The sequence below is a fragment of the Panthera uncia genome (assembly GCF_023721935.1).
Source record: "Panthera uncia isolate 11264 chromosome B2 unlocalized genomic scaffold, Puncia_PCG_1.0 HiC_scaffold_24, whole genome shotgun sequence".
Taxonomy (NCBI): domain Eukaryota; kingdom Metazoa; phylum Chordata; class Mammalia; order Carnivora; family Felidae; genus Panthera; species Panthera uncia.
The window spans coordinates 19,792,578-19,804,235 of record NW_026057580.1 but is presented as its reverse complement, the minus strand read 5'-3'; the positions used below and the strand labels follow the sequence as shown (position 1 = coordinate 19,804,235).

The following is an 11,658-nucleotide window of genomic DNA, read 5'->3' as shown; positions in this document are numbered from 1 at the left end:
TTTCCTTCCCCTCCCCCATGGGTTTCTGTTATGTTTCTCAGGATCCACATAAGAGTGAAACCATATGGTATCTGTCTTTCTCTGTATGGCTTATTTCACTTAGCATCACACTCTCCAGTTCCATCCATGTTGCTACAAAAGGCCATATTTCATTTTTTCTCATTGCCACGTAGTATTCCATTGTGTATATAAACCACAATTTCTTTATCCATTCATCAGTTGATGGACATTTAGGCTCTTTCCATAATTTGGCTATTGTTGAGAGTGCCGCTATAAACATTGGGGTACAGGTGCCCCTATGCATCAATACTCCTGTATCCCTTGGATAAATTCCTAGCAGTGCTATTGCTGGGTCATAGGGTAGGTCTATTTTTAATTTTCTGAGGAACCTCCACACTGCTTTCCAGAGCAGCTGCACCAATTTGCATTCCCACCAACAGTGCAAGAGGGTTCCTGTTTCTCCACATCCTCTCCAGCATCTATAGTCTCCTGATTTCTTCATTTTGGCCACTCTGACTGGCGTGAGGTGATATCTGAGTGTGGTTTTGATTTGTATTTCCCTGATAAGGAGCGACGTTGAACATCTTTTCATGTGCCTGTTGGCCATCCGGATGTCTTCTTTAGAGAAGTGTCTATTCATGTTTTCTGCCCATTTCTTCACTGGGTTATTTGTTTTTCGGGTGTGGAGTTTGATGAGCTCTTTATAGATTTTGGATACTAGCCCTTTGTCCGATGTGTCATTTGCAAATATCTTTTCCCATTCCGTTGGTTGCCTTTTAGTTTTGTTAGTTGTTTCCTTTGCTGTGCAGAAGCTTTTTATCTTCATAAGGTCCCAGTAATTCACTTTTGCTTTTAATTCCCTTGCCTTTGGGGATGTGCCGAGTAAGAGATTGCTACGGCTGAGGTCAGAGAGGTCTTTTCCTGCTTTCCCCTCTAAGGTCTTGATGGTTTCCTGTCTCACATTCAGGTCCTTTATCCATTTTGAGTTTATTTTTGTGAATGGTGTGAGAAAGTGGTCTAGTTTCAACCTTCTGCATGTTGCTGTCCAGTTCTCCCAGCACCATTTGTTAAAGAGACTGTCTTTTTTCCATTGGATGTTCTTTCCTGCTTTGTCAAAGATGAGTTGGCCATACGTTTCTGGGTCTAGTTCTGGGGTTTCTATTCTATTCCATTGGTCTATGTGTCTGTTTTTATGCCAATACCATGCTGTCTTGATGATGACAGCTTTGTAGTAGAGGCTAAAGTCTGGGATTGTGATGCCTCCTGCTTTGGTCTTCTTCTTCAAAATTACTTTGGCTATTCGGGGCCTTTTGTGGTTCCATATGAATTTTAGGATTGCTTGTTCTAGTTTCGAGAAGAATGCTGGTGCAATTTTGATTGGGATTGCATTGAATGTGTAGATAGCTTTGGGTAGTATTGACATTTTGACAATATTTATTCTTCCAATCCATGAGCAGGGAATGTCTTTCCATTTCTTTATATCTTCTTCAATTACCTGCATAAGCTTTCTATAGTTTTCAGCATACAGATCTTTTACATCTTTGGTTAGATTTATTCCTAGATATTTTATGCTTCTTGGTGCAATTGTGAATGGGATCAGTTTCTTCATTTGTCTTTCTGTTGCTTCATTGTTAGTGTATAAGAATGTAACTGATTTCTGCACATTGATTTTGTATCCTGCAACTTTGCTGAATTCATGTATCAGTTCTAGCAGACTTTTGGTGGAGTCTATCGGATTTTCCATGTATAATATCATGTCATCTGCAAAAAGCGAAAGCTTGACTTCATCTTTGCCAATTTTGATGCCTTTGATTTCCTCTTGTTGTCTGATTGCTGATGCTAGAACTTCCAGCACTATATTAAACAACAGCGGTGACAGTGGGCATCCCTGTCGTGTTCCTGATCTCAGGGAAAAAGCTCTCAGTTTTTCCCCGTTGAGGATGATGTTAGCTGTGGGCTTTTCATAAATGGCCTTTATGATCTTTAAGTATGTTCCTTCTATCCCGACTTTCTCAAGGGTTTTTATTAAGAAAGGGTGCTGGATTTTGTCAAAGGCCTTTTCTGCATCGATTGACAGGATCATATGGTTCTTCTCTTTTTTTTTTGTTAATGTGATGTATCACGTTGATCGATTTGCGAATGTTGAACCAGCCCTGCATCCCAGAAATGAATCCCACTTGATCATGGTGAATAATTCTTTTTATATGCTGTTGAATTCGATTTGCTAGTATCTTATTAAGAATTTTTGCATCCATATTCATCAGGGATATTGGCCTGTAGTTCTCTTTTTTTACTGGGTCTCTGTCTGGTTTAGGAATCAAAGTAATACTGGCTTCATAGAATGAGTCTGGAAGTTTTCCTTCCCTTTCTATTTCTTGGAATAGCTTGAGAAGGATAGGTATTATCTCTGCTTTAAATGTCTGGTAGAACTCCCCTGGGAAGCCATCTGGTCCTGGACTCTTATTTGTTGGGAGATTTTTGATAACCGATTCAATTTCTTCGCTGGTTATGGGTCTGTTCAAGCTTTCTATTTCCTCCTGATTGAGTTTTGGAAGAGTGTGGGTGTTTAGAAATTTGTCCATTTCTTCCAGGTTGTCCAATTTGCTGGCATATAATTTTTCATAGTATTCCCTGATAATTGTTTGTATCTCTGAGGGATTGGTTGTAATCATTCCATTTTCATTCATGATTTTATCTATTTGGGTCATCTCCCTTTTCTTTTTGAGAAGCCTGGCTAGAGGTTTGTCAATTTTGTTTATTTTTTCAAAAAACCAACTCTTGGTTTCGTTGATCTGCTCTACAGTTTTTTTAGATTCTATATTGTTTATTTCTGCTCTGATCTTTATTATTTCTCTTCTTCTGCTGGGTTTAGGCTGCCTTTGCTGTTCTGCTTCTATTTCCTTTAGGTGTGCTGTTAGATTTTGTATTTGGGATTTTTCTTGTTTCTTGAGATAGGCCTGGATTGCAATGTATTTTCCTCTCAGGACTGCCTTCGCTGCATCCCAAAGCGTTTGGATTGTTGTATTTTCATTTTCGTTTGTTTCCATGTATATTTTAATTTCTTCTCTAATTGCCTGGTTGACCCACTCATTCGTTAGTAGGGTGTTCTTTAACCTCCATGCTTTTGGAGGTTTTCCAGACTTTTTCCTGTGGTTGATTTCAAGCTTCATAGCATTGTGGTCTGAAAGTATGCATGGTATAATTTCAATTCTTGTAAACTTATGAAGGGCTGTTTTGTGACCCAGTATATGATCTATCTTGGAGAATGTTCCATGTGCACTCGAGAAGAAAGTATATTCTGTTGCTTTGGGATGCAGAGTTCTAAATATATCTGTCAAGTCCATCTGATCCAATGTATCATTCAGGGCCCTTGTTTCTTTATTGACTGTGTGTCTAGATGATCTATCCATTTCTGTAAGTGGGGTGTTAAAGTCCCCTGCAATGACCACATTCTTATCAATAAGGTTGCTTATGTTTATGAGTAATTGTTTTATATATCTGGGGGCTCGGGTATTTGGCGCATAGACATTTATAATAGTTAGCTCTTCCTGGTGGATAGACCCTGTGATTATTATATAATGCCCTTCTTCATCTCTTGTTACAGCCTTTAATTTAAAGTCTAGTTTGTCTGATATAAGTATGGCTACTCCAGCTTTCTTTTGGCTTCCAGGAGCATGATAAATAGTTCTCCATCCCCTCACTCTCAATCTAAAGGTGTCCTCAGATCTAAAATGAGTCTCTTGTAGACAGCAAATAGATGGGTCTTGTTTTTTTATCCATTCTGATACCCTATGTCTTTTAGTTGGCGCATTTAATCCATTTACATTCAGTGTTATTATAGAAAGATATGGGTTTAGAGTCATTGTGATGTCTGTATGTTTTATGCTTGTAGTGATGTCTCTGGTACTTTGTCTCATAGGATCCCCCTTAGGATCTCTTGTAGGGCTGGTTTCGTGGTGACAAATTCCTTCAGTTTTTGTTTGTTTGGGAAGACCTTTATCTCTCCTTCTATTCTAAATGACAGACTTGCTGGATAAAGGATTCTCGGCTGCATATTTTTTCTGTTTAGCACACTGTAGATATCGTGCCAAGCCTTTCTGGCCTGCCAAGTTTCAAAGGAGAGATCAGACCCGAGTCTTATAGGTCTCCCTTTATATGTGAGGGCACGTTTATCCCTTGCTGCTTTCAGAATTTTCTCTTTATCCTTGTATTTTGCCAGTTTCACTATGATATGTCGTGCAGAAGATCGATTCAAGTTACGTCTGAAGGGAGTTCTCTGTGCCTCTTGGATTTCAATGCCTTTTTCCTTCCCCAGTTCAGGGAAGTTCTCAGCTATAATTTGTTCAAGTACCCCTTCAGCACCTTTCCCTCTCTCTTCCTCCTCTGGGATACCAATTATGCGTATATTATTTTTTTTTAGTGTATCACTTAGTTCTCTAATTTTCCCCTCATACTCCTGGATTTTTTTATCTCTCTTTCTTTCAGCTTCCTCTTTCTCCATAACTTTATCTTCTAGTTCACCTATTCTCTCCTCTGCCTCTTCAAGCCGAGCCATCGTGGTTTCCATTTTGTTTTGCATTTCGTTTAAAGCGTTTTTCAACTCCTCGTGACTGTTCCTTAGTCCCTCGGTCTTTGTGGCAAGAGATTCTCTGCTGTCCTGTATACTGTTTTCAAGCCCAGCGATTAATTTTATGACTATTATTCTAAATTCACTTTCTGTTATATTATTTAAATCCTTTTTGATCAGTTCATTAGCTGTTGTTATTTCCTGGAGATTCTTCTGAGGGGAATTCTTCCGTTTGGTCATTTTGGAGAGTCCCTTGCGTGGTGAGGACCTGCAGTGCACTTCCCCTGTGCTGTGGTGTATAACTGGAGTTAGTGGGCGGGGCCACAGTCCGACCCGATGTCTGCCCCCAGCCCACTGCTGGGGCCACAGTCAGACTGGTGTGTGCCTTCTCTTCCCCTCTCCTAGGGGCGGGATTCACTGTGGGGTGGCGTGTCCCGTCTGGGCTACTTGCACACTGCCAGGCTTGTGTTGCTGGGGATCTGGCGTATTAGCTGGGGTGGGTAGGCAAGGTGCACGGGGGGTGGAGGGGCAGGCTTAGCTCGCTTCTCCTTAGGTGATCCACTTCAGGAGGAGCCCTGTGGCAGCGGGAGGGAGTCAGATCCGCTGCCGGAGGTTTGGCTCCGCAGAAGCACAGAGTTGGGTGTTTGCGCTGCGCGAGCAAGTTCCCTGGCAGGAACTGGTTCCCTTTGGGATTTTGGCTGGGGGATGGGCGGGGGAGATGGCGCTGGCGCCTTTGTTCCCCGCCAAGCTGAGCTCTGCCGTCCGGGGGCTCAGCAGCTCTCCCTCCCTTTGTCCTCCAGCCTTCCCGCTTTCCGAGCAGAGCTGTTAACTTATGACCTCCCAGACGCTAAGTCGCGCTTGCTGTCGGAACACAGTCTGTCCGGCCCCTCCGCTTTTGCCAGCCAGACTCGGGGGCTCTGCTTGGCCGGCGAGCCGCTCCTCCGCCCCGGCTCCCTCCCGCCAGTCCGTGGAGCGCGCACCGCCTCACCGCCCTTCCTACCCTCTTCCATGGGCCTCTAGTCTGCGCTTGACTCCGGAGACTCCCTTCTGCTAATCCTCTGGCGGTTTTCTGGGTTCTTTAGGCAGGTGTAGGTGGAATCTAAGTGATCGGCAGGACGCGCTATGAGCCCCGCGTCCTCCTACGCCGCCATCTTCCGGAACCCCCCGTATTTTATATTTAAATTAATTCTGTGATACCATCAGTGGGGACATGTATGTGTTTCATTTAAGAATGATCTGTCAAGAAAAAAAAGCTATAATGTCCTAATCCTGAGAGGGAAACTGTTGAGTGAGAAAATATGGATCATATAAATTTGCTTTAAAACAAACTCCAGCTCTAAAAGACAAAGAGCTAAGGATAATAGTGGCAATCACGTGCAGGAAAATCTTTTGATTGGGAAAGGGCAGCTACAGGGCAGTTAAAATAACAGGTGTAGGATTGACTTTGTCTATTCTTCCTTTTGTCTGTGTGAGGGGAAACGTTTGCTGAAACCTGGAGCGGAAGTGTAGGAAGGTACCCTAACGATATTAATTTAGCAGAAAACAGTTACGTGGAATAGACATTAACTAGGCAAGAAGAAAACCTGCAGGAGGAATTTAATTTAGCCCTTAATGTTTATTGTGGATTAGAGGCTCTGGACATCTATTATACTGCAGGTGATGAAATTAGATGTTTGTTTATTAGTATATTATAAAGTACTCGATTTCATGCAAAGTGAGTTTGTAAACTCAGATTCATGAAAACGGGGAGCCAAATACCTAAATACCTAGTGAGGAGACGGGTCTGTGGGGCTGCTCTTTACTGATGTCACATACATAGCTAATCGTTCTCTATAGCATGGCCCATGCTCTTTCATTCTCTTCTATTCCAAACTTCATTGGTTTAGGCATGAGGGTCCCAGGTACTGTCCAGCCTGTTGTTCCAGAACATTCCACATCTTCCAGGGGAAGAGTGTAGCCTGCAGAATAGTTGGTAGCCAATTTGAACAGCTAGGGGAGGGGCTGGAGTTGACACATGGACAACATGTGGTATTTGATCATGGAGACACTTAAACTCTTCCTAAGAGGTGAAACATTACATCTGTTTCTTTGTTCTTTATTTTTTTTAGATGAACTTCTGATTCACTGCAATACTCTAGAACTAAAAAGCCTTTATAATCTGTTTCTCTTTGTATGGTTCATAGATTAAAAATATAAAAACAAATTTAAAATAAGGCACACCCGGAATAAGAACTAGCGTTGCCATATCCCTCGGTTTTCTGGGGGGCATGAAATGTGCTGAATGAAGTAACATGACCTTTTGTTCTCAGGTACAGACATGGACAGAAGATATACCTCTTGGGAGGCTACTTCTGAAAGAAAAATTGGTAAGTATGTAAAGTGCTTTTAAATCCATTACATCATGCTTAAGTTGTCATGTATTTGATAGACGGGCCTGATGGCAAAATGTTAGGTACCTTAATTTGTGAAACATACTGAACATTTTATATATATATATATATATACATATAGATGTATATATATATGCATATTTATGCATATATATTTATGCATATATTATGCATATATATGCATGTATATTTATGCATAATATATGCATGTATATTTATGTATGCATTATGTAAACCATAACGTGCATTAGTAGAAGCAAGACCATCAAGTTATGTAAATTTTAATTATGTTTGTGTCTCCCCTGGGTTTGATTTGTCTTTTCTTAAATTAGCCTGGCCAGTACAGGGAAATATAATAAGAAACAATGTGATCATCAGTGTTTCTGGCACCGAAGGACTCTCCAGTCCTGAAATGTTGACGCCATCTGGTATCTATATTCGCAATCCCACCAACGTTGTCGAGGTAAGATCTGTAGTTCTCCCAGGAAGCTCAGAGCTGAGAGGCCATAAAATTAACTCCGAAAGTTATTTGGAGTGGTGGCAGTGGTAGAATGGTAGAAAGTGTTTACTTGTTGCACACTAGTATCAAGAAACAACTTAATGATTTTTATGGTAAACAAGTGCTTTAGAATAAACGTAATCATTTCTCTCAGAATTCCTGTGAACACTCTTTGAAGCAATATCTATAGGTAGCAAAAAAAGTAGATATTCGTTACTTTCTGGTCCTTTCGATTAATGCAAACTACAATATCTTCCTGAGTTGTCTGCTGTGGTTGCTGATTTTTGTCTCAATTCCAATAATAATTACTCATTAAATCTTCATTATCTTCCTGTATTAATGTGTTCATATTGTTGCTCTTTTGGAATGTTTATTTGTTTTGAGAAAGAGAGTGAGGGAGGGAACATGAGCAGGGGAGGGGCAGAGAGAGAGAATCCAAAGCAGGCTACACGCTGTCAGCACAGAGCCCGATGTGGGGCTCAATCCCATGAACAGTGAGATTATGACCAGAGCCAAAATCAAAAGTCAGATGCTTAACTGACTGAGCCACCCAGGTGCCCCGTATATTGTTACCCTTTAAGAGGTGTTGCACACTAGTATCAAGAAACAACTTAATTCCTAAGAACTGAGGGTCAGCAAAGTCATGAGGTATATGAGATCACATCAGATTCCAAGACAAATAAAGCACACTCTGATGACCTTTTTTATCCTATTATTTAGTACAACTTAATATTACTTTTTCTTGGCAAATTTCTCCCTAAACTCTGAGAAATTAATTTTTTAGAGTACAGTTTAACCATAGATCCACGAATGAAGAATTACATCAGAGTAGGAGGGAAGGCCATTTAGTTTTGCCTTTATTAATTTTTTTTAAAGTTTATTTTTTTTTATTTTGAGGGAGTGAGCAGGAGACAGGCAGAGAGACAGAGGGAGACAGAGGATCCCAAGCAGGCTTCTTGCTGCCAGTGCAGAGCCAGACACAGGGCTCAAACTCACAAACTGAGAGATCATGACCTGAGCCAAATCAAGAGTTGGCTGTTTAACGGAGTGAGCTACCAGGCGCCCCTCATTTCCCCTTTTAATGATTCTATCCTGTGGATCATGTCCCGAAGGGTTAAGGGCCTCTCAGTCTTCTAGGACACTCATCTGAGCATCTATTGAGTCATGACAATTGTGCCAGATTTCTGAGGAACCCAGAGAATGCACTTCTGTCTCTGTCTCTCTGATCATCTGTTCTTAATTACTTTTAGCTGAATACCCCCTAATAAAAGTCATGGTTATCTCCTCAACCTTCTTCCAGACTCTTAATTACATTTATTCCAAGCACAGCACTTACACACCACTTTAGGTGCCTAATAGGGACAGCTAATATGCCAGTAAGGAAAGGAGGCAGAACTGCTTTGATTGAAGGAAACCAAACTTTAGACCCAGAACAACAAGAGCAGCATTTAACTTGTTGGTGATCATGGGGCTTGTTGTGCAGTTACGCTGGCAGCTTTGGGGCCCAAAGAGCTGTGTTTTTGTACACTTCTCAGACCACATAACTTGACTGCATTGAAATACCCAGAGGAAAGTTGTCCCATTCATCTTGCTGCATGAGGCTGGAGCGTATCTAAGTCCTGCATCGAATGCCAGGGGTGCTGTCCATCTGCCTTTGCTCCACTGAGTGGCACAGTGTGCCACGGGCAAGTGTCCTGGCCACTTGTCTGCTGGAATAATTGTGTTGGTTCTGTGTGCAGAGGACCAGAGGGCCATCTAAAAAGCTGATACGTCACCTGAGCTTTTGCAGACCTGTGAACGGTACCAAGTCAGCAATGAAAAAATGGAGTCCAAAGCAAGCTGTTTGTTTCCCATTACATGCTATTTCTGTTCATTTACTTACCTCCTCTTATATCTACTGTACAAAAGTGAAAACGAATGCAACGTATATGTTTGGAGGATGAGGTTTTAGCTTAAGCTGGTAGCACAGGCTCATTAAACTATTTTTGTTTAAACTAAATTTTTTTTGTTAAAATTTTGTTTAAATTTTGTTTAAACTCATTAAACTAAATTCCTTAGTGTATTCCTGACATTTTCATCTTTGATGACCTTAAAAGTCTGTAGTTCTCTTTTCATTAGCTTATCAGCTTGTAGACCCTAGCACAGTGTCTGAAATATACTAGTTGTTCAGTAAAAATTAATTGGATATAATGAATGAATGTAAGTGTAACTCCATACTTAAAGCATGGAGGGAGGAAAGAGAAAAGTAAAGAATAGATTCCAAGATACCACAATCATTTTGATGACTGAAAAATAGGATGTTTAATCTGGGGCAGCATTTAAATACTGTGGGACTTAGCTCTCAGTGTTAAATCTCGCACACTACCCTGAAGTTTTTTTAGCTGTGTGCTGTCTCTTTTGTATTCTGTTGTCTAGAATATATCACCTCTAAAGACATAGGTGATAACTGGGTGCATGTGGCAAAACCTAAAAATTATGAACTCCTCTTGACCCTTTGGGCCAATGAAAGCTATTTCACTCACTGAGCAAGCTTTAAATTCATGTTTATTAAGTGTATCCTATATGGATGGTGCACAGACAATTTTGAAAATATTTTAGAAACAGACCTTAATTCCAAAGGGATGGTAAGGAAGCTACAATAATGATGTGTTTGTGTGTGTGTGTGTGTAAGTGTGTAATACGTGCAATAGGTAGAGATGTTGTAGAAGAACCTGCTGCCTTGTAGTGTTGTTCTGGTATTCAGGACAGAGACATTCCTGTACTCTGAGGAACTGTTACATAGGTGGTGGCTTCTGTGTCTTATTATGTGAGTAGTTTAGAGCCAGACTACCCCTAAAGGGAGCGTAGTCAAGTTTTGTGTGTGCTTAGTTTTTGTTTCCTTTTCTCCTGCTTTGTTTTTAAGTGTTCTTGTGGTTTGGCAAAAATATATATTTTTTAAATGTTTATTTATTTATTTTGAGAGAGAGAGAAAGAGAGAAAGAGAGCATGCATGTGCAAGTGGGGGAGGGGCAGAGAGAGGAGAGAGAGAGAGAATCCCAAGCAGGCTCTGCACTGACAGCCTGATGCAGGGTCCCAGCTCATGAGGAGTGAGGTCATGACCTGAGCCAAAATCAAAAGTCAGATGCTTAACCCGCTGAGCTACCCAGGTGCCCCTGGTAAAATATTTTTTTAAAAGTCATTGTATTTGTGTGATTTATTTGGATTTTTCATTTTTGTTTCCTTAAGCTTTTAATTCTGAAATAGTTTTAGCTTAGAAGAAGTTGCAAAAACATAACCAAGAGTTTCTCTGGACCCTTCCCCAGCTTTCCCCAGTGATACCATAACCATAACCATTGCCATATCCCTCAGTATGATATCCCTCAGATACCATACCATAACTGTCACGATATCAACCATCAACATAGCAATATCAAAACCAGGAAGTTGACATTGGGGCAAACTATTAACTGTATTGAAGCCCTTATTTGGACTTGAAGAAAGTGACTTAATCCTAGTGGCTGGACAACCAATGGTGATAGCCTAAACCCTTCCTCTCATATACAGGAGACTGACCTCAAAGTCTCTGGCCTGGTGGGCAGGCAGGGAAGAAACAGTTGGTCCTTAAATGTCTGCAGTGATTTATGGTTACACATGATTCCAGTTTCCCCTGACCCAGAACCTAGGACCAAATGCTCTGCCATAGTGCACAGAATTCACCTTGGCTTCCAGTCAGCCAACCCAACAGCTCACTTGTCTTCAACCCTGCATAGGACGAGGGGATTTCAAGTGTGATATTTCTTTTTAGCTTTAATACCCACAAGTGGCCTGCCTGCCTCCCTGCCCAGGCTGCAGCTGAGCCAAGCCCGGGACAGTTTCTCTGTGAAGCAAAACCTGAGCTTTGTGTCTTCTTGCTAGTGATAGGATATTCAAGCATGCTATTCCTGTTTGAGTATCTGAGGCACTTGTGGTATGTATTCCTCTGAATACTCCTTATGTAGGCCTTTGCCATGCTTTTCAAAACAGATTGGTGGTGGTTCTTCCACGCTTCACCTGTGGCATTTAGAGCATTCCATTTTCAGGATATCTTCCCTTGACCGTCTAGCATCTAAGTCTGTGACTCCATTTATGGGGATTTCATTATCTGTCCAGAGGCTCCATCACTCTATCTTTTCAGTAGACATAACCTATGTCAACCTCAGGCTGAAAGTCTTTGCTCTCAAATA

The 11,658-nt window shown here is 41.2% G+C and overlaps 1 protein-coding gene across 1 annotated transcript in view; it reads left to right on the top strand.

Moving 5' to 3' along the window:
• The window catches only part of PKHD1 (PKHD1 ciliary IPT domain containing fibrocystin/polyductin), a 483,789-nt gene that overhangs the window by 193,723 nt on the left and 278,408 nt on the right, over positions 1–11,658 (top strand). Inside the window, exons 41-42 of the mRNA XM_049653801.1 lie at positions 6,877–6,933; positions 7,290–7,420. Coding sequence (XP_049509758.1) covers positions 6,877–6,933; positions 7,290–7,420 — 188 coding nt within the window. The remainder of the gene's footprint in view (positions 1–6,876; positions 6,934–7,289; positions 7,421–11,658) is intronic.